At 39.8% G+C, this 24,351-nt stretch overlaps 1 protein-coding gene across 3 annotated transcripts in view; it reads right to left on the bottom strand.

Moving 5' to 3' along the window:
- The window catches only part of tbc1d22a (TBC1 domain family, member 22a), a 174,182-nt gene that overhangs the window by 54,449 nt on the left and 95,382 nt on the right, over positions 1 to 24,351 (bottom strand). For all 3 annotated transcript variants that reach the window (XM_085137751.1, XM_085137752.1, XM_085137750.1), the window contains one exon: positions 7,608 to 7,683. In XM_085137751.1, the coding sequence (XP_084993877.1) occupies positions 7,608 to 7,683 (76 nt within the window). The remainder of the gene's footprint in view (positions 1 to 7,607; positions 7,684 to 24,351) is intronic.

Here is a 24,351-nt window from a genome sequence, read left to right on the forward strand (position 1 = left end):
GCACAGCAGGCGACGTACTATAAAGCAATCTCAAAGCAGCAGAAACTTCCAAGTCCGCTGTAATGAAGAAACAGACCTGTATTTTAGGTAAGCTGGATTCTAATTTCCTCCATTATTTTAACTCTTGTGGCATCACTGCTGCTCAGTTCCCATCGACAAACAGCTGAACAACAGGCACCAACTCGGAGACTCCTCGTACCCTTAAAACAGTGTTTTCTTTCTTTCTTCCTACAATTGGTTCAGCTCATGTCTCCAACCACCAAACAAAAAAACAGACCATATGTTGCATCTGGCATCTCAACACGTTCTCAATATGCAGTTGTGGTGTCAGTGTCATGGCGCCGCACGCTGGCACCGACGCTCACAGGGAAAAATGGATGAGACACGGAAACGTCTGTTTAAAAAAAAAAAAAAAAAGCTTGCCGTGCGTGAGGGAGTGACTGTGAGAATGGCTGCCTTTGTTCCTTCCTCTGCTCTTGATAAATGTTTGTTTAATGCGCCTTTACATAACAAAAGATTAAAAATACCACTCAATATTCAGCGACTCCCTGTTCCAGTCATCAAACCCATGACACTCATTCTCCTAGACACACACACTTCATAATAGAGCTGTAATTACAGAGCTGTCAGGGAATCTATGAAGGAAAAAAAACAGTTAGCAAGGAACTATCCCATCCTTTTCCCTGACACTCTGGGCTCTTAATCAGGGCTGACTGGCATGCACAAGCACACAAACACACACACACACACAAATTCATCTTTTAACCTTTAATTGGCAAAACCTTATAGACAAGATACCACATACGTTGTTGATTTCCAGCACTTGATTGGCACATGTCTTCCTCTGCTTACGTACATGTCTAACAGAAATGCACATACTCCACCACACGAGCAAAGGCGCAAAGTAAACACAAAGCTATTATTTCACACTCCTCTCTGCAGTTTAATTATCACATGCTGCTGTAAAAGCATAAACAAGGCTAGCTCATTAACGGCAAATGCATCATGGTGGCAGATCTGAGCTAGCTGCCAAACAGAAAGGGAGAGAGTGGAACAACTTTAGACAATGTTAAATTACACTAATGAACTTGCTCTGCCTAATATTAGCGGCTTCACCAAACACAAAGGGGAAGAGGTGCGCGGTGGGGGTGGGGGAGTGGTGGAAAGGAGGAGTCGTTTGTCATGAAATGATATCGTGGTGGGGTGGGACTGTAAATGATAGAGGGGAAAAAACCTCAGAAGTGAGACGCTTAAACTCGTGACTTTTTAGCCGTCTGGCTGGCACACAGCGCTCAGCATACTGGGCAGGGTTGTTAGAAGGGCTCGGGGAGGTTGAGCATGACATGTCTCATAGACACTGATTGACTGATGAGTCTTGTCTTCCCTCCAACTGCTGGTTAAAGTTTAGGACGGAGGCCACAGAGCAGGCTGGTCTGCTCTCCACGGCAGACCGTAGCCTGTGGCTGTCGGACAGTAGAAGGTCAGTAGAAGGTCAGAGGTCGTACAGTAACTAGTGAGAAGCTCCTCGGATTCTGCTGATGAGGCCAATTCTGCCTTGCTTAGTATATCCTCTCCTCCTCCCCCTTTCATTTCTTTCTTTTAGCTTCTTGCCGTCTTCATTTTTTCTAAAACAGCCGTTTTATTTTGAATTTGCTCGTCTTTTGTTTGATGCGTACCTAGCGTATTTACAGTGTAGCTTTTCATTTTTCATAACCGCGATCCTGCCGACTAGTCAGCATTTGTCACTGTCTGTACCTGCCAAGCAGCAGGGATGGATGCATGAATTTTTTATGTTTATAAGCCTTTATAAGGCTGCCAAGTACTTTGTGACAAATAAATAACTTAGCAATCTAATTAGCTGCCTCTCCAGTGAGTCTCTCATCCTGTGGATTAACTCCAACTCCACCATCTTGGACTGCAGCTGCCAAAAGTAGTCCCTGCTCCACTCTGTAGCCTCAGTGGGCTTGGCATAGCTGTACATGACCCACTCTTTACCTGCTGCAAGTTCTGGTTAGAGTATCCCTGAGCTACTGTTGCCAACTGCGGACCCAGGATAGAGAGATAGAAAGCGAGAGAGATAACTGAATCATATGAGGAACTGCCAGAATAGCAACCTGCCCAGACAGTGAGGAAAACACAAAGAGGACTGAAAGGCATCAACTGAACTTTCAAATTAAGAGCGACGGGCTTCTCACTAGTAAACTCTGCTCGGGTGGCATCATTCGCTCAAACAGATGCAAACAAAAAAGCTGGGAAAGAAAACAGTTAAGCAAATGCTGCGGACTGGGTCTGCTGTGGGGAGCAGCATTGGAGCAGGTGACACTGGCACACTTAAAGCTGCGGTGGAGAGGAGGTCACTGAAACGACTGTTATCCATCACAGATAATCCTGACCACTCTCTGGCCCACTTCCTCTAGCAGACTGATTCAGCTCTGCTGCCAGAAGGACAGATGAATATTTTTTTTAAAAATATTACTTTAACTGCTGTAACAGAATTAAAAAATGTAAAATAGTTGCCCAAATATGGCTTGAAGTATCTCATATCTTATCTCATCTTAAAATGGCATGCAGTGAAGTTGTACCTAAGTATAAAGGAGTTAAGATTTATTTACTTCCGACGCAGGCTTGGTTCCTTCTGCAGGGAGTAAACTAATTAGACGGACATGCTGTGTGTACACATCTCGACTGTTGTGTGTGTCTCTAGCTTCCCCAAATCCCACTTTATTTGTTTAACTGTTACACAGACACACTGACGCTCTCCTGCACGACGCGGCTCTATAAAATGAAAAAGTTCAATCAGCACAAAGCACAGCGAGAGCAGACTTTTATTTTCCCTTTTATTTGACATAAAAGAAAGGCCACGTAATATGAAAAAATTCCACCTTGTGCCCTCAAAAGTTGAAAACACAAGGGACCAATGAGATAGCAGATTTGCACCGTGGCGGTAAGGCTTTGGATAAGAAGGGTCTGAAACGACTGCGGTGAAGAAATCTGTGAATTGCTTGAAAAAGAAAATGTTAGAAAACTTGCAAATGATAGTATCTGGGGGTTGTGGAGGACTGTGTGGGAAGATATGAAACAAACAAGCAAACAAAAAGAAAAAAATCAGGTTAAATGGCATCACAGTTGGCCTGAACATAAGGCGTAAAAAAAAATAAATAAACGGGAGGTGGGGGCCTTTGGTTGACGACGGGGAAAACAAAAGGAAGCCAAACATACTGCTGCAGTTAAAAAAACAAAACACTTAAATCTTGGGAACATAAAATACTAAAACAAAACTACCGCACAAGAAAGCCAAATTAGCTAAAGATTTTTTTCCCCAAACATATGAGAACAGCTTTCCTCGCTTATCATTATGCAATACAGTCTCACAGTGCAGCTACCAGCCTTTCTACTAAAGTCAGGCACGCATGCTGCAAGTACATCCCCTCATTTGCATAAATAAATTCACCTTTTAGCAATTTGCATGTTGATGAACTCGCGCTAATGCACTTGCATGTAACAAATACACAGACGGAGATAAGGGAGCGATAAAGAGATCAGAAAAACATTACATGCTGACAGACTGGCTGTTCTTTTGAGGAGGAACATGTGCTAGCGTTAAGCAAGGCTAATGGGAGTTAGCGTCACTTATTAAAAGTAGGATAATTACAGAGGAGGAGCGACCGAGGGACGGGCAGGCAGAGGGAGAAATGAAGGCGTCTCGAAGTAAAAGATTACAAACGATGTCAACAGCTCTTTCAACTCCACGAATCAAAGTAAAGAAGAAATGCTTGCAGTTTGTTTTTGGTCTCCCTACTTCAAGTTCAATATGAGCTTATACTGTACTGAGTGAGAAATAAAGTGCATGGAGAACAAAAAAGATTATTTGAGTGGTTTTAATATCCATGTCTGTCCAGGTCTGTAATATACTGAATGCAGTCATGATGTTGAAATAACATTTTTGGGGATTTCTTTGGGTGAACACCAAAGATTAGCGTAGCTAAATCGACCAAATGTTGAGGACAGGCCGGGGCTTCCTGGCACAAATCCAGAACCATTTGTTCCTCTCTGGGATTAAATTTGTGTCACTGTAATTAAACACAAACCTCACAGGAATAGAGTACGCACACACACACACACACACAAAAAGTCGTTTGATCACAGTATTCTTGCCTCTCCTTCAGCGACTGCCAGTTCACTTTTTTTGGTCACTTCACCACCTTCTTCTGCTTAGAAGAGAAGGTAATTTTATTCCGACATACCGTTTACTCAGTTTGTCTTATGAAAGTCATGAAACACTGTTCTCTCTGTAACTAATTATTCTTGCCCTCACTAGTTAACTGTTTGACCTCAGATGTTTCTGAAGCCAAAGCAATTAGTTTTAAAATTAGCAAGACACACAATAAGAAAGAATGGCAGACAGTTATGTGAGAGCAAACTGACATAACCCCACGCAAAGGGAGCAGTGCAGCTGCATTTAGCATAGGCTCCTGGTGAGGAACTAGCTAATGTTAGCAGCTACTAGAGTTAGCCACATACAGCAAATTCCTCTAAATGTCAATACATGGTTTTTCAAACACTTTGAGTAGTAAAAATGTGAATTATTAACTGAAATTGTTTTTCAAATATGTCTGAAATATAGTTATGAACAATATCTAACCTCCATTGGACCCACTAAGATATTAGTTCACAGTAGCATTAATAGTGAACATTATAGTTGCAAGATCCATATCCGCTAAAACTTTCAATCATCTCCATCACTAAAATGAATCTTTTTCTTAGAGGTGTTGCTTTAAAGTTATTCTTACCTGACATTAATACAAATTATTTCATTTTAATTAACATAAGGAGAAGTGAGAGAAAAAGGATGGATGGATAGCTGTGCTCCTCTTTGTGCAAAAGATTAAAAAAGGAGGTCTGGCTGATTAAGTCGATAACAGTGCTGCATACAAATGTAGGCTTGTCTTCTTCTAATGAACTATGAAGGTTTGTTTCTTTTGTTTTAGAGAACTCTGCTTTGTGTTTCTAACCTTTTTCTAATTGCAGAAATATTCTAAAATATTTATATTAATATTTATTCAATACATGAACAACAAACTTGTTCCTTCTTGAATTGAAATGAAAAATACATTTTCCATTTTCAGATCTAATGAAATCAAAGAAACGATATTTTGTTTTAAATCTGACATGAATTACTTCAACATATTTGTGTAAGATGTTCTTCAGTTGCGTATTAACTAAGTTCCCTTTCCCTCTTCTGGAGGACAGCAAACAAACTATGTAGCAATCTGAGGCTTTTATTCTGAAAGGCAGGGACAAAAAAAGCCCTTTTTGCACATGGGAACATTTTTCTTGTAAAACAAAGGGGGGCCTAGCAAAAAAAGTTTGGGAACCACTGGGCTAGGATAAGACAAGACCCCACCCCACTATCAAAATACACACCACTCTGGATAAACCTGCATCTGATAAGCGCTGATAGGTCATTTTGGAAACGATGAGAGGCTATTGTTCCCAAAACAGATGGTATGTCAACAGCAGGGCGAAAAACAATCCCGTAACACAAGATAAAAGCTATCTGTGATCTCATTAGAGCTGGTAATGTCAACCTAGCGAGGTATAAAATTTCTCTGCCCCCACTATGATGACAGGGCACTTATGGAAAAAGATACAGTAAAGATGTCGAGTCATTTTTTTTATGTCGTCGCTGTTGTGGGGTGGTGGTGGGGTGAAGCGGACTGCGGATGAGGTGGAGGACTTTTCTTCTTTTTTTTTCCCTTCCCGTGTGTGTGTCTGTGTATTTCACTCAAACGCACACACAAACACAAGTGTAAGCACAATTTTTTTTTAAACACACGCCAACCGTCGTACGTGCATGCTCTTCAACGGACCTCTTCTGTCACAACCACACATGCAAACAGACAGGCCTGCATTTGCTCGCTAACTTTTTCTGACATTCACATTCCCGCGCACACACAAACACGTGCGCACAAACACACACTCTCCATCCATTTGGATGCAGAGGATGAGTCCTCCCCTCCCTGTGGCTGACAGAGCGGGTGACAGGGCGGTGGGACGGCACCAAGGTTAGCCGGGAACATGACCATTGTACAAAAGCCTGCTTTGATAAGCCCTTGTTTTGCACAATGTGACAAAGTGACAAAGTTTGGATGGAAAACTATTTCAAACCAGGTGACATGTGTACTGTTTGGACAAAATGGAAAAGACAATGGGACCAGAGAGGGAAAAGTAGCTTTGCTAATTAACACGGAGTTGAGAGCGTGTGTGAAATGTCACTGAGCTGCGTATGAGTACACTCGGTGTGCATACATTAACTTCCAGGCCTCAGCAGGCCTCTAGTTTGTGCTATTAGTCACTAGCACGTACGCGTTTCCAGACTGCCGAGTGGAATGAAAATTAGCGAGAGATAATTCTCATGTCATGTCATTAGAAAGTGACGATAAGCCTGGAAGAATTAAGGTGTGAAAGCAAATGTAACTGGCTGGTGTGTAATATATACAGTTCTAACACATACATTTTTTTTAAAAACAAAGAGTTTAAGTGTTAACTCGAAGTTGGGGGGTGGGCTCATTAAGGGCATGCTGAGTTATTTTTGCTTTCTCTCTTTATTCATTTTACATTTGCGGTGCCTTGCAGAGTGTCAAATCAGTCCAATTACTCCCACTTCCACCTCCTCTCTGCAACAAGCAGATATTTATATGCATACAGTAAAGTCCTACTAGGGTACTTGAAGTTAATGACTTGGTTAATGTTATTAGAGGGGGAATGCAGAAGCCAATATACTCAATAGGCTTAATATATAAAATGTACATAAATATACAAAGTTAGGATTTCCCTGGCTGGACTGGAAACGGCTTCTAGATAAGAACAATACATTTCCAAAAGCAAACAAACAAGAAAAACAGATGAAAACACATAATAAACAACATTTTCTTCATATTCTCCCTCCATTTTCCCCAAGCAGAAACTTCTGGAGCTGAACAATGAAGCCAACACTTGAATGCAAGAAACTGCAGTTCCTCCAATGGCCCCTCGAGGCTGGTTCCTAATGTTAAAAGGCTGGCCTCGAGCTTGAAAACAGGATGTTTACAAGCTTGGTACCAGAATAAAGATGGCTTACTGTGAGGTCCAGATGGTCCCATAAGTTTGTGCTTTGGTGTTGGTGAATTCAATTATCATAATGTATGTTTTGTTTTTGTTTTTTTTAATTAGCAGGTGTTTATGTCCAGTCTGTGGCTGTAACTTGCTAACTGAGATAACATCTTACCCTCACTCTGAAAAATGATCAGGTCCAGGCTATAATGCTAATGATAAGGCTTCAAAAATGTCATTGTGGCGCGCTCGATCAGTCCTTTATATGCTGACTTTTACAAAGAAAAATAGAATGATTGTGGAACACACACTCTATGTATTTTTTGTGTTTTACATGAAAATGTTAAATATAAAAAAGGTGGGTAATATAGGAAGCAATGGAAAGGAAAAGAACTTAAGAAAATCAAGACCAGGTAAGTAGAAATTAAATCGGAACAGAAGAGCAGTGAACAGAAAGTACTTTATGGATGGGTGAGTGAATGAATGGACGGATGGAAGCCAGGCAGATGACTCACCATCAATCCTGCTGACTAGCTCCTCTAGGGCCTTGACTTTTTTCTGGATGCCTGGCTGAGCAAATGTATAGTTGTCCTGAGGAATAGAAGAAAAAGCACACAGTCAAAATGGCCCAAGGCTCATAAAGCAACAGTAAAAGTACCTTTAAGTAGTTGGTCTTTAATACGTTTGTTGGTACTTATGCATTTCGCTTACTCCCCAAGAAAATGAATGCAAGAACAAAACAGCCTTCAAACACTATGTATAAATCATCACAAGGAACCGGGAAAAAGGAGTGCGAAGGTCAGACTGGCAAGTGGATAAAAGTCCTGTGAACCTGAAGTGACTAGATAACAACAAAGTACAGGGGAAAGGGAATAAAAGCACAAGATAAGGAGATCAAGCAGATATTTTATTACAGGAATATTTGTCATATTTCGCTGTAATTTGCTCGACAAGCCGTGAAATTGATCCCTCATTGAGAAAACTAATGCCGTTTGATTCACATTGATGTTTCGCAGCTATTTGGCCCGAGCATCTGTGTATCACAGCGCACAGTGAAAGGGTCTGAAATTTTCCGTTTAGTCTTTCAGAATATTTTTTTATAAAGTGCTGCAGCTTTTAGCAATTTTGAGTGTTTGCCAGAGCCTATTTCACAGCTCACACAAAGCCTAAGTCATTTTTAAACTGTAAATAAAGAAATGGGCAACCCAACTAATATTGCCATAACAAAACTTTTGCAGCTCCAACCTTGCAGGCAAAGTAAAAGGCTGATTACAAATGAGGTTCTTAGAAAGGGAGATCAGGCTTGAATGGGTCAAATTTGTTGTGCACGTACTTATCACCAAGGTCTTCATGTCATGTATTATATCCTTTAAAGATTTCCTGTGCCACATCTCAACTAAATAAATCCAGTTTTAAAATTCGATGATAGAAAAGGTGGTTTTATAAAGCTGCAAGTAAAACCAAAACTCAAGAGATCCATAAGCCTGCAAAGCTCTAAATGGACTTTCAAATATTGTCATGTGCTCAAAAAAAGGCTACATAATAAGAAGTGATTATTTTACTGTTTCCATTGACGTTCTGACTCATAACATTGATCTTATTTTATTAATTTCGGCTAATGGTCAAAAGCTATGGTGTCATAAGGAAACCCTAACCCCTTCTTTAAGTAGCTAGCTCTTAATGTGACAAAAATAACAGAGTTATTATATAAAATTTTATTCATTATATGTTCCTTTGTAGTCAATCAGCTCTAGCAAAGAACAGGCACTGAGGAGAGTTCAAGTTCATATTACATATAGGTGTAGCATAACCATGGTAGCTAGTAAAAGGTAGCTGCGCTATATAGTTTAAAAGGTGTAGCCTAATCATGCTAGCTAGCAAAAAGTAGCCTCAGTGTGCAGCTGGAGGTGTAACACAACCATGCTCGATACAATGATAAAAAGTAGCTGCATATATAGTTTTGGAAATGCAGCATAACCACGCAGGTTAATAAAAAGTAGCATTGCTATATAGTTTTAAAAATGTAACATAATCATGCTAGCTAGCAAAGGTAGCCTCACTGCGTAATGTTGCAGAGAGGCCAACTTAGGCGGAATAAATAAATAAATAAATAAATAAATCTTTTTGGGTTGTTAAATAAAGTAGGCAAGTGTTTAAAAAATAAAAATTAAAAAATACATGCTGCCTTTAAACATAAGCCATATTTGCCCGTCAAACATTCTCTTTACAAGGTGCAGCAAGTCACTAGCTGGTTGCTGATAGATTAGATGAGTGTGTGTGTGTGTATATTATGGCTTTTATTATAAAGTTGAATAAAATGACAACAGAGGGCAGTGTAAGTTGAACTTGCAGAATACAATCCATGTGTGAAACAGCACATAAGCATTTTGCGTGTGTGCGCGTGTACGTCCAAACACACACACACAAAACGAGGATTACATTTCCTTGAGGGGTCATTTCAGTGTGGTCTGAGAACAGCTGATGTGGCAAACCATCCCACAGAAAGAGAGAGGGAGAGAGAAAATGAGACGGAGAAAGGGGGATAAAGGTGGGCAAGAGAAGTCATTTAGCAATAAACAGCTTCAGTTGTCCTTCAGGCACAGCAGAACTGAGGCACTCGTGTCCTCCTGAGTCCATCAGTGGCAGGCAGAGTAAAAACTGCATTCCTTCCTCCTACAGTTTATTTTTCTCTTTATCCCTTAGTCGCCATCCTACCACCCTTTCACCACTTTATAGTCCCCGAATGCAACTTTTACTATTCTTAGCATACCACTACACAAATGTTTTTAGTCCACTGCTTTATTCCTTAGCTGTAAAAAACATTAAATATATGCTCCCATATTTCTCAAAACCCAAGCTCCCAGTTCACCAGAGCCCAACTGATATTGACACCAATATTTAGTGATTTAAAAAAATAAATTAAAAAAATCCCATTTTTTCTTTCAGATGCATAAAGAATAAACAGATTCACCTAACATTTGCTATGCATAGGGATTTATGAACCTTATGGAGTTCAAATGCAACAATGTGACATTTCATTTTTAAAAAATAATCACGTTTTATTGTCACAACAAATTGCAGATGACTTGTTTACTCTCAGTTCCTCTGTAGGACAAACTGTGTAACATCATCACCTATCTCTTAACTTTCTTAATACGCCCTTATGAATGGTGATAGAATATACTGACAAATATCCAATATTGGCCGACTTATCAGCCCCACCGACAAACCAGTCGAGCTCTATAGTTCAGTGTTTTATTTCCTATGAACATGAGTATAGTAACGCATTTTTTTCCCCCATTTGTACTCAACTATGAAACATAGTGGTGTATGCACTTTTGGTCAGAAAATCCAGTTTGCATGTTCTCTTGGCATCTGCGTGGGTTCTCTACGGGTACTCCAGCTTCCTCCTCCCACAGTCCAAAAACATGGGGTTAGGTTAATTGGCAATTCTAAATTGCACGCAGGTGTGAAAGTGAGCGTGAATGGTTGTCTGTCTGTACGTGTTAGCCCTGTGACAGACTGGTGACCTGTCCAGGCTGACTCTCACCTTCTGGGATCCACCCCCATAACTCTGAATTTAATAAGCAGAAGAAAATGGATGGATGGATGGAAAGTAAATTCATTTAGTAGTTTTGGAAACAGCTACATTAAAGCACAGCTGCCAGCAGTGTCCCTGATTATCCCTGATAATTAACTGTATTTCTCACAGTTACGATATCCCGACACTTGGTATCATCTCACCTTCCTGCTCTTCCTTCTACACTCTCTCTAAAATGTTGTCCAACGTCCTCTATTCTGCTTTTCTATTCACTATCTAAACCACCTTTCAACTTTGCTTTATTTTTTCCTCATTTACATTTGTTCATTGCCTCCATTTTCTGTCCTGAGTCTCTCCGGCTCTCTTTTTCTACCACCCCAGTGTTAATGCGGTTACGTGCTAAGCAAGTGTGAGGGCCAGTACAAGTAATTACATTTGCATTATTGAAGCTGCTGGCTTTAATCAACTCCCTGTGCCTTGTCCCCTCTCTTGCTCTCCATTTCTCCCTCTTCTTCTTTGTTTTAAAGTCCTATTGTCACACCACCAGTTCTTTTTTCCAGTGTTGTTTCAACCTCATCAGACTTCTATGTTTGAAAATTTTTTTCCTATTTCATGTGTCTGACTGGCTTTACTTTTTTGCTCATCCACACCGTCTTCACCATGTTTGTCGGTCCCAATCTTCGAATGGCAACTTTGAAAATGATTGCTTGTGCTGAACACTAAATCTGCTTGTGTTAAAGGTATGACTCATTTAAGTGCATCGGGCGCACTCAGGTATTTCTGATTGTTTCCCTTTACATTTTCATGCCCGTCTCCTTTCTTTCATTCTTTTTTTAAAAAAAAAACATTTCCAGAGGTAAATTATTTGTCATACATAAGGCACTTTTCTCTCCGGCTGAACAGACAAACCTGGGGCAACAGGCAATTTTAACTCAATTACATTTCTTCTATTTTTCTTGTGCAAATGACTTGAATATATTTCCTTTCTCATAAAACATTGAGCGAACTACATTTTTCTTCCCTCCACTTTCTATCACATACTCTTTATGTCTGTGTTTGCTAGCTTGCAGTTTTCTTGTAGCTTACTCTTGGTGTTGGAGCACTGCTGCAGTTCTGCCTGACTGCACACAATAGAATAAAAAAGGCAGCAGAAAGGATATGTGTTTTTCTTATTCTCAATATTTTAATCTTTCATAGTTTTATCAAAATTGACCTTTGAATGAGTTTTTTTTTTAAATAATGTCACATTATCAGTGACCTAAGACCCTTTCTTTAATGTATCCCTCCCTCTACTGTTTCCTTTGTTCTCATTTGTTAGTCCCTGTTTTTTCTTTTTACCTCCAAATCTTTTTTTTTGTTTTGGCTACTCGAATATGGCAAAAATAATAATTGTAATTACAATTACTTTAAATTACTATTATTACTATTACTATTATTACTATTACTATTAATTATTACACTAATCAGAACATCAGTTAAGTTCATCTGGCTCACAATCCATCACAATTCATAGAGTTTTGCAAAAAACAACCAAAAAAACCAAACACAAACACACACACACACACGACCTTGACCTGAGCACAGTTTGTATGAGGACCCATTAGGTGATCATTTTATGAGGACTAGCAACATGAACTGTGAACAGATGGAAAGACGACAGATGCCTCTGCATGGCATGAGATCGTCGGACCTTCAGCCAAATGAGCTGAAAAACAAACAAATAAGTGGAGAAAGTGGGTTCTTTTTATTGGTTTGTTGGTTGGGGTTTTTTGAGGGGGGAGGGTCATAAAACAGACAGAGGTCTTGCCTTACCCAAACTTACGAAACCTTCACTTTCAGTTTTTACTTCCTCTTGTCCAGGATTCTCATAGTGCGGCCTGGGGGAAAGTAACACTTACTAAAAAGTAAATCATAAACTGGCTTCTTAATGTGACACTTGACCTTTAAACTTGGCTGTAGAGACACAAAAAAAAAAAGACGCCTGTTCTTACATCTTAGTTCGATCTATGCTAAATGGGCGACCGTGGCTCGGGGGTTGGGACGCGCATCTGTAACCGGAAGGTCGCTGGTTCGATCCCCAGGCTCTCTGTCCTGGTCGTTGTGTCCTTGGGCAAGACATTTTACCCTACCGCCTACTGGTGTTGGCCAGAGGGGCCGATGGCGCGTTATGGCAGCCTCGCTTCTGTCAGTCTGCCCCAGGGCAGCTGTGGCTACAACTGTAGCTACCTCCACCAGTGTGTGAATGTGAGAGTGAATGAATAGTGGCATTGTTAAGCGCTTTGGGTGCCTTGAAAAGCGCTATATAAATCCAATCCATTATTATTATTATTATTATAAACAATGAATATGAGCTGTACGGGAGGAAAAAAAGCGCACCGGTTTAAAGAATGCACTAGATTGATAGCACAATGCAAAAAGTTGAATGTCATTTTGAAAACAAATGCAGCGCAATAATGGTTTCATCTCGATTGTCCCGTTTTCATAAGCGATTGACGCTGAAATCATAATTGAAAATACAATTCGATTAATCGCCCACCACTACTAGAAGTCATTTCCTCTCCCGCCTTATGTTCTCCATTTCGCCGTCTATTTTCATCACTTTGGTGGTGTTAATGAGGCTAGACTTGACTAAGTGTTCTGAATAACCTATTATGTCTCTTCTGCTTTGCTTGTTCCCTGGTGTTTCATTTTGTTCCATGCTGTTCTGCATTTTACTTTGTGACTAATTGTACTGGAGTCAGATCTATCTTTTTCTTCCCTCAAACATATCTGTGATGAGAATAAGATACTTTTTTACAATATGCTCGCATTTTCTTCTCTTTCACTTCTTCTCCTCTTTTCCTATAGCTTGTTGCCTCACCTCCTCCCAGTTTCAATCCCTCTCCAATTCTCGACTTCACTTAAATCTTTTTTTATATTTGTCCCCTTTGCTACTTTCTTTCTTTTTATTCCCATCCTTCTTCCACTCACTTCCTGTCTTTGTCAAATCCAATATGTCAGATGTTTGATCAGCTGAGGCAACACGAGGAAATCAACTCTCACCCTTTTATTATTCATGCATTCTCTTCCTCCCTCTCCATCTGTCCATTCACCACATCTGACCCGGCAACTTAGCGGAACTGCTCCGGTCTGCCCCTCATAAACGGACGGACGCGCATCACACAAACATAAAGTGTCTTGTTTTTCTCTTTCTCGGGTGTCAACAGCCTCCCGTTCTCTCTTCCTTTGTTCACTGTGTTGCTCGCTCTCAGTCAGCCGAATCAATAGCTCCCCTTCACCTCACAGTCCATTCTATTAGACTCAACAATGGCTCCATGCTGGACTAAGATTGCCTCCTTTTGTGGCACCGGATGTCTATCAGCAAGTTGGACAGAACCAACGTTGCAAAGGTGAGGAGGAGGAGGAGGAGGAAAAGAGAGAGATGACAGGTCAAGATAAAGGGTGGAAAATAATGGACACAATGTCGCAGAGAAGACTGAAGGACAAGCCAATGATCCATCATTCTGGTACCAGAACGAGAAAGGAGAGAGAGAGAGAAATGATGATTGTAGTAAGGTGGAGACCGCAGCTGTTTAAAGTTACAGGAGGACTGCGCTGATTTTATTCTGCTGATTTTTTACGCTGCCTTCATCTTGGCCTTGATTGTGAGAGCGGTAAGCTCAGACGTGTACTGGCAGTGCAACAAGGAAGGTCATCTAAAAATCTGAGGTGCAGCAGTGAAGTTCAATAAAGTTAAATTATTTTGAGAATTTCCTGCGATGGTTAATGAGCATCAAATGCTCATTAACCATATTACTGTGCTAGTCACAGAGCCACTGTGCAGCACCTGCACATCACTAAAAACACCCAAAAGACATGCCACGCTAAAAGAGCAGCTTTGATGGCTCAGAGTGTGAGTGAGACTGTCTTCAAACTGAGAGACTACGTGTTTTGAGTAACTTTTTAATGCAGGATATAAGATGGGAACTGATTCCTAAGGAGGGCTGTGATTGCATCAAGCCCTCTACGTCCACTTCAAGGTTTTTGGATTAGAGCAATGGCCCACTTATATTAATGTTTGTCACCTTAAAGTATATACATAAACATTGGCAATCAGAATTAATGACACACCCTTTCACACACTACAATAGGATACAGTCATTTGTAATGAGCCTCTCTATAAAAGTAGATGCAGAAATACTTTGTCAAAAAAAAAAAGCCTAAGTGTGCAAACGTTCACCGTTTCTGGCGTCTTAGATTTGATAGCTTCTAGCAAATCTTGCTAGCATTTGCTCATTAACACTAAAGGAGCTGTGATTAATAGCAGGGGTTTCATGTTAATGGATAACTTGTCATATATGACCAATTTTTACACAAATGAGATGGTTATGAATCCCTATAGAGAAGGATTTATTATCTGGGAAGCACAGATTTTCATACCAAGCTTTGCTGTGCCAATCCATTCAGGACTTGTTTTAGACCTGCTGCCGTTGCTGCAAGAAAAGTCATGAAAATTTCAGTAAAAACCAAATGTGAACCCAGGCTCACAGTAAAGAGGAAGTCTGGGATTCCTCCTCCCAGCATCATGGATATTTATACTAAAATGAATGGCAGTCCACCAGACAGTTTAAGATGTTTTAGACTTGACTGAGATCCATCTTTAATGTCATACTTTATGCTGGCTCTGAACATTTTCTTTGATTTTTTTATTCGTCTGAATTTAGTCTTTGATCAAATGGTTTTGGATAATTGCCAGCTGCCAATTTTAAACTTCTTGTAGAAGTTCCTTCTTTTTAGTCAATACTTAGAGTTTCAGAAGTCTGGATGTCTAATGACTAAAGGAAAATATCAATTTATACAGTTCTGAAATCAAAGTATAAAGAGATATATGGGCAGAACCCCCCACCCACCCCACCCAACAACACAGGTTATATAAAAACAACATTTCATCTTCTTTTATATTGTGTTAGTCTGAAGTACAAATCTGCTTATTCTACATCTTATAAATCTGTATCTGGTAACAGACAAAGAAATGAGAGACAATTACAAACCTTGTGAACTTAAATGACCAGCATCTACATCTGAACCTGTTTCATTCATTACCTAAAACTATTAACAGAAACCACATTTCTCACTTATGTAACTTCTAAGAAATAAGGTCATTGAAGAAAGTAGACCGTAACCTGGTCTGTCCATGTCTCTTGCACAATTCAGCTCAACATAGAAGCGAACAATAACAGCTATTGCAACAAAAAGTGTTACTTAAAATACCTGTACTTGATCCTGGTGATTTAGCTAATTGCAGACTCATTCATAGCCTTCCTTTAACACAAAAACCCACAAAAAAAGTTGTTGCAAATCACTTATGTGATCGTTTACAGATGAATGGTTTATTTAGAGAGTTTGAGTAAGGATTAAAAGTTTATTGTAGCATAGAGACAGCACTACTGAAGGTTACTAATGATCTTTTAATAGCTTCAAACAAACTGTCCTGTGCTTGTCTGGCTAGACCTCAGAGAAACATTAGATACTACTGATTGCAAAGGTTTAATACAGAAGCTATAAAACATGAGTGGGATTAAAGGATATGCACAGTGCTGTGTGTGCTATATTAGAAAGTTACGAATGGTGTTCCACAGGGCTGTGTGCTAGGACCACTTCTATTTATGTTATTTAAAAACAAACAAACAAAAAACAAACCACACTGCATACATTTCCGCTGCTATCCAGACGATACCAAGCTGCATTTATCAATAAAGCTGGTAGGCAAACATCAATAGCCTGACAGCAAGGAATATCCATATCTGATTCATCCTGTTGGTCACTTAGCACCTGTCTTTGTTTGGCATTTCTCTAAGCCTTTCTTTCCTCTATTTTTCTTTGCCCACTAACCAGCTGCAGCATATGAATGCCCCTTCATTGTTCTGCCAGAAATGTTTTCCTGTTAATCAGGAGTTCTTCTTCCACTTCCACACTTTCAAAGTTCTAAGTCATATGGTCATAAGTCATATTATTTTGGAATATAATGTGCAAAATAATATGACTGTTGCTGCAAACGATTGCTATATAATCACTTCTATTACTTCAATTGAGTCTAAAAATAGGACATTAAATAGAATGCAAACTCATTCCTTTGTTCAACAACTTTGCAAGAGTTTAATAAGTTAACACTCTTCTATATAAAAGTAAATGTCAGTTAAGTTATGTACACTGACCAGACCACATTACGACCACACAGAGGCAAAGAATAAAAACTATCTTGTAACAACTGAGCTGAAATATATTTAGCTGTAAATAAACAATTGTTGTAGAAAAGGACAGGATGCAGGGATGGTGGGCAAAAACCAGCATGTGCTGGATCAGGTCTGATCTGTGGTGGCCTGAACCCGTCACTTACAAGACCTAAAGAGTTCACAGCTAATGTCTTAGCTCCAGATACCACAGGACATGTGGCTTAGAAGTCTTGTAGATTCCAAGGTTCAGCAGGTCAGAGCTGTTTTGGCAGCACAAGAAGAACCAGCAGCATGTTAGGCAGGGGTGGTTATAAGGTTCTCGCTTATCAGTGAACTCTGACCCTGCCTCAGTGTAGGAGCTGGCTTTACATGCCCCCTAATATGATCAACACTGCTCGTCTCCCTGCTAACAAGGTTCTCATCCAGCATCCACCATCCTTATTACATAATTTTCATCCATCCACTCTTTCTGTGTCTGATTTTTCAGTTGCAGTCTGTCTCCTCACCCCTTCTCCTCAGCAGCTGTTACCACCTCCTTTTCCACTGACCCATCACATAAACAAGTTCAGCTAATTTGATACTACTTAATCTGTCAAAGAATAACAGATGAAGCAGGACAAGAACGTATAACTGAAAATTATTTAAAAAAATAAAAGCAGGTGAATGTGTTCAATCGAAGTTGTCCTCCAACAGTGGCTACATACACAGGCTCATTAAAAAAGCTTAGGAAACACACAACACACAAACATTCTGTCAAGCATCACACACACACAAACACACCAGCTGGCGGATCACTCCTTGTGTGTGTGTGTGTAGGTGTTGCACTGAGTGACAGCCCAGGTTGACGGTAGGAGACCCTTGGGGAAACCAGAACAGGACATGGCGTCTGGTTTGGTCTGGCTACCGTCTGCTACACGTCATTCCTCGGACCCCTGTTCTCACTCTGGGGAGACCCCCATCTTTACTGCGACCGTGGAAACAGATGGTTGCCTTGACAATGAACGAACACATTACGATTGGATCGTGCACCAAAGGATGAGTTGGAGGCAGCTCATGCACAGTAGTAAGCGAGGGAGCGTTTGACCGTTTAATATTTTTGTATTTCATACCATTTCATTACTCTTTATTTGGTCGTAACTTAACTGCAGAAGCATTCATGGGACCAGCGCTTGACAATATATAGTTTCCTCTGGAAATAATCAACTTCGGCATACAGTGCACGGTGTGTATATAAAATCCTGAAAGTGCTGAAAAAGCTGCCCAATATTATTCCTGCTGAGACTTTTAATAAAACTTTAATAAACTTTAATAAACCATTCACGACTCCACAAGAAGGAGAAGTTAAATTTAAAGCACCAATGCTGTGCTTGATGGGGGGGAATAAATCTACACTTCCAAAGTCTGCATCATAGCACAAAGTAGCATGTCCAAGCATGGCACTTTAACCTAAAAGGGGTCAGAGACATTTCCATGCAGGACCTCCATTTGTCAAGACAACCGCTGAAGTATTAACAAGTTCACATCCCAAGGCGAAATTAAATATCTCAAAGTTAGGTCCTGTGCTGGGAAAATACATTTAAGAGCCTGTGCTGCAAAAGGCATATCTGCAGAATTAGCATAAAAGGCAGGTTTTCATCTGCTGGCTTTAAAACTGAGAGCCCTCAGGGGTGTGCTGGCGGAATAATGGACTTTTTAAACTTTTTGACTTCATTTCCCTCGCTGGGCATGGCAGGTAAGACACAGGCTCCCTGGCTGTGCGGGGAAGCCACATACTGTGGCTGCTAGACAGCAAGAGATGCAGGTGGGAGCTATCTGTGCCGTAAAATGACAAATATTAAATTACTCAGGCTTTGACTGACCGTTTTTATTGCAACATTAATAATATATTATGGCCCAGGATTAAGAAGACATGTTTAAATCAACAATGCAATATTAGCAGAGATGACCGTTTCATTTAGATTCATGGAAACAGGAGATATGGAACAATTTTAACAAGTTAAATTAGTAAAGTTAGCCAGAGGCGCTGTCCAATTTAGAACAGTGTAAGACTAATTGGCTGCTAGAGAGAGTGGGCCAACAGGCGGGCAGTCTAACAGAGTTGTGTGTCAACTAGTGAAATGTAGCCATTTGTAGAACCTATTTTTTTTCCAAGGAATACATAAATTCATTGTAATTCTTACAGTATTGTGATAGTTCATGTATCAACTTAGAGTTTCAGGCAGGCTTAAAAACACTTGACTCGTATGACTAGAAAATCAAAAAGCAACAAATTTAGTCCTATTTGAACAATTTCTTCTAGGTAAGTAACTCAGTTAATTGTGTCATGTTTTGTTCATTATGTCAGAAAAGTGTTAGCTGTCTTTTCTTAATTGCTTTTCAGTGGAGATGAACTCAAAGAAAGATGTGAAGGATAATATCAAAAAAACTATTAGATTCTTCAGTCCATATATTTAATACCATTCTGTTTAATGCAGTATACATGAATATCACTTTATGATCAAGGTTGATCATAAATGAGAATAAAGTATAAAAATTCACAGCAGCTAAATGAGCATGAGCGCCATCCACTTGTATTTCCCGTTCCTGCTAAAGAGATGATCCCTCTTTAACTCCTGCCTCTATTAAGCTTTTCAGTGCATCTTAATATTAAAGACCATCATAGAAACTGACAACACAGCAAAGCCTAAATTGAAGGCACAACCAGAGCAAACTGAAAGAAACTAAAACCTTGACTTAACTTTATTTTAAAAGAGCAAATCATTAAAGTGCTTCTGAGAAACACTTTGTGAGAAGCAGATTTTAGTAAAGTAGCATAACAGGTTTAACACGAGAGCTCAAAATGTAACATACAGGGAGGTTATAAGCAGAGATGGGCAGTAACGCGTTACTTGTAACGCTTTACTGTAATCCGATTACTTTTTTCAAGTAACGAGTAAAGTAAGGGATTACTATTGCAAAAACGCTAATTAGATTACCGTTACTTTCCCGTAGGAACGCTGCGTTACTGTGTTACTAAAACCGTGATTTTTTTGCGAGAATGTCTCATGACAGTGACGTAAGCGAGTGCGACGTTTGTGACAACAGCTGTGTGCAGATCAACAATGGATCATATATCGAGTGGGGAGAGAGTATGAGCATGCAGCGTTTAAAGCGTGGAAGCACTGACCTTACTTTGAGTTTGATTCCATAAAAAGTGACAAAAACATTAGTGTCCGTTGTGCGTGGGAAGAAAATTTCTTTTTATAGCGAAAAAAACCCCTAAACTTCCGAGCAAGCACCGAGTAGCTACGACGTAATGGGAAACTCACAGAGAAACTCGCGGATTCTTCCACTGACCACTGCGGCACACCTGCACCAGGGTAAACCTCCGCCTGCCCCACTCCTGCTTTACAGGTGAAAATAGAGCAACAGGACCGCTAGTCTTTGACTTTATTTATTTTCTCCTGTGTTTTACTTGCATCTATTTAAAAGACTGAGTGTAAACACAAAAAATATTTTATTTTATGTGCTGGAATGTGCAGAAAATAGGTTTAAATGTTAAACTAATTTCTTCCAGTCAGAGAATGTTGCATATAATTTAATTTTTGCTTGATGCATAAAGTTAAAAGATTAAAACTAATAAAACAAGTTTTAAAAAGAGACTTTTCCATTTGATTACATTTTGTATGATGATTATGTAGAAAAAGTAGAATTGGGCTGAAAGATCTATCGCTTTATCACCTATTCAGGTTGTAAATCGTGTTTTTAAAAAGTAACTAAGTAACTAAGTGATTAATTACTTTTGAAAATAAGTAATCAGTAAAGTTACGGGATTACGTTTTTGGGGAAGTAATTAGTAATTAGTTACTGATTACTTTTTTCAAGTAACTTGACCAACACTGGTTATAAGTTTACTCATATATTAGTGGGGCAGATATATCCGCCGTTATGAGCTATTTGCCATATTGGTATGGTATTTATAACAGCTGGTGAATGAAAAGTAGAAACACCGATCAACTATGGTATGATTGATGTTGATGTTGCATAATCTGTCCACCAGATGGCAACTTCCCTACTGGCAGAAGACCAGAAACACAACCAGCTGATCAAAGCAAAGTCAGGAAAAGAGCAAATGAGGAAACAAGGACTTGTTGTGAACATAAAACAAAATATATATTTTTTTTAATTGCACTGACGCATTATCTTAGTAAGTAACAGTAACAGGATTTTTAAATCAAATATCGGTATTGGTCTAAAAAATCCGATATCAGTCGGCCCGTAGTTTAAGCTGGAAAACATAGCAGGCTTTTACATGATGTCTGTCACATTGATGTTTGCTTTTGTGAACCATCAGCTCTTATCTGTGCGATGGTATTACTTCCTTTCCTTAAATTAAAGAGTGGGCCAGCGTATCAAAACCGTAGGAGACAATAAAAGAGGCACCGGAGAAGCACGGTGGACTGTGTGCCGTTATATGGTTGAGGCAGTTGTAAATGCACACAAGTACACAAGTGCGCATCCACTTAACAGCACTTAATAGGTCACACCAAGACTGATAAATATCAATCCTCAATCATTTAACCATCAAACTGCCATTCACTGTCCAGTAGAGCAGCGTGTGTGTGGTAGTGCACACATCAAGAGCACATGCTCTTAACATGAGCAATGTTCCTTTTAAAATCCCAAGCGGTTAAAGAAGGCATCTGTCGACATTTTTATGAACTGTGAAGACTAACAAGAGCGGTCATGTTTCCTCACAAAATAAATTGTCCATCTGATTTTGTAAAACTTAAAAATTAGAATAGCCTGGATCTCTCTAACCTATCTTTCATCCCAGCATGCTCTTTAGAGGCGGGGGCTGCACTGCTGCCAATTAAAACTGCAGCTCATTAGAGAAGCCGCTTAAGTGAATTGACAGCCAAAAATACTCTGTTCACTTTTAGGTGAGAGAGAAGCGTGGTGGTGAAGCACTAAAACCAGAGCTAATGGCCAATTTACAGTTTTAAAAAAGTATTTCCACTGTACACCAGGTAATTACATAAAATAGCAAGAAAAGCACAGCAGCTGTGGTTCATGGATGGATGGAAGAAGACACATTTCTCTTCATAAAATTTCCCAACCATTTAGTGGTTTTCAAACATCCCCATTTAAAAGTTTATTCTGCATTGTTATGCAATTAAACTTTAAACACTTTGCACCAGTTGGTTCAAAACAAGTTGACACCAGTGTGGCGCAGGCTCCACACAAAACACTGGAAATATAAGGTGCTTAGAAGGCAGCTCGCAAATGTAATTGCACAGACAAACTCTGCCACCCGCCAACCCTGGACCCCCACCTTCATGGCCGCAGTTAAGGCTAATAGTGTATAGTGGATGTGAGAGGGTCTAAGACGAGGTCAGAGCAAGGATCACCAACTAATTATGGCGCGGAGGCACTCAGCCTCCGTCAGATTGTTTAGAAAGCATTAGGGGGGAAGCATGGGCTTCCCTGGTGCATTGCACATAATTAGTTTGGAGCCAAGGTCACAAACAAACACAAGCGTGGGGACAGCCATTCACATACCAACAAATACACAAAGACACACACTCTATTCTTCTCTCTTACTTCCTCTGCTCTGCAGCTCTCTGTCTTTCTCTCTCAGGGGCAACAAGGCCCAGCGTCTATTAATTTCCTGAATGAATAGCCTACCAACTGATAGTTATTTATGGTCTTTGGATTTAAATATGCTCCTTAATACGAATTACCTTTGGTATTTGATTAACACTATTTTCAATGCACAGATGTATCTATTAAACAGCATGGATAAACATCTGTTAAGATATTGCAGCCTTTTCTTTTTCTGCCTCAGAATGAGCCTCTGGAGGGTGACGGAGCAGAGCAGTAAGCATGATCGGCATGCCTAAAGGCAATGAGTCTGTGGTGTCTCATTTGACAGAAATCTATGCCTTTTCTTGTTATTTGTGATAGATCACAAACAAATTCGGCATCACAAAAGACAGTGATGTGTGATTCATAAGCTGCAGTGATAATAATAAATGACTACACAAAAAATACAAAACGAGATGTGCGAAAGAGGCAGGGTCCATAAAGTAGTCCTAAATGGGGGGGGGGGGGGAAGACTATCTTTATAACTGTATTTAAAGAGAAAACAGTTGCTAATAAATTGAGAAGTTGTGCTTTTTCTGACTTTGATGGTCAAATATCATTAATGAATCAACTGCTTTAGCCGCACAGAGGCTCAGTTTAAGTGCAGCTTTTTCAGTCGTCTGGCAGCGCACATCGTTCTGTGTACAAGTGTGATATCAGGCGGCATGTACAATAGTTTACAAATGAAACACTTCTGTTAATCTGGATGTATCCAGTTAACCTATTATCCATGTTAGTGATACTAAGGTGCGTGTTGCCACTGTAGCTACACAGAGACGCCAGAGGAGACGGCTAACAGGGCTAAGCCGCCCATAGAGCGGGACGCCTTACTCTGATACTCCAATTAAATATTAAAACCACCAGCAGACTGTGGATAGTAAAACTACATCCCCATCCCAACCTCAGGTGGTGACACAGATTAAACACTGGTGTTAAAACCACTGGTACAGCAACAAACTGGAGAAACTGTGTTTGTGTGCACTTTGTTTTGCAGGTCAAAACAGAGCAGATTAGCTGCCTTATGCACTACCTATGTAAAACGTAGTGGTTCTGATGAGAGGATAGATACTGAAGTGTCTCTTAAACAGCTGTTTGGATATTAAACACATCACGGGGTTGAAACTTTTATTCATTTGTATTCTTATTTTGCTTTCCCCTACTTTTTGCTACATGTGTGTACTGTTCCAATGCTGGGTGCTTATATATATTATATTAAACATGCCTATTAATGGCCAATGTTGAGGGCAGCATCTGTAAAGGTAATCCAATCAAGCTCAGGCTTCCGACTGCTCTAAATGCTCAGTTTCCGGCACTTTTTTCTATTCTCGAGAGTTGAAAACAAAATATGGTCATCGCCAACACACAGCTCAGAGGGGTAGCCAATCACAAGAAGGGAGAATGGCCTTTAAAGGAAATGAGCCACAGGAAGAGCTGAAAAACTGCATAAATAAGGCAAATAAATAGGGCATGAATATCCAAGATTAAAATAGGCAACTGGAAATAAGCCTAATATTGATTTCACTTTGGTGAAAATTTACTACCAAGATTCAGGGTGTTGTCCTTTACCCTTAAAACACATACAACAAAAAGCATATTGCCTGGTAAATATACTTTAACACTTACTGCAGTGGCAATTCTCCTAAGTGTTACTTTATACTACAGTCATCATTCCCACTGCTAAGACTTGGCAGATGTTTCTTTTACTTTGCCAGTAAGTAACAATTACAGCTGCCACGGCTAACAGTAACATCTGACTTTGATATCATTAGCATCTCAAAAGGAGCTAAAATGCTGCTGCTTTAAGATGAAGGGAAGTGGGCTGGCTACTTTTTTTTTGATAGCACAAATGACTTTTCAAAGAATTTAATTTTACAACACAGC

Source organism: Neolamprologus multifasciatus, chromosome 17 (genome assembly GCF_963576455.1).
Source record: "Neolamprologus multifasciatus chromosome 17, fNeoMul1.2, whole genome shotgun sequence".
In the NCBI taxonomy this organism is placed as follows: Eukaryota; Metazoa; Chordata; class Actinopteri; order Cichliformes; family Cichlidae; genus Neolamprologus; species Neolamprologus multifasciatus.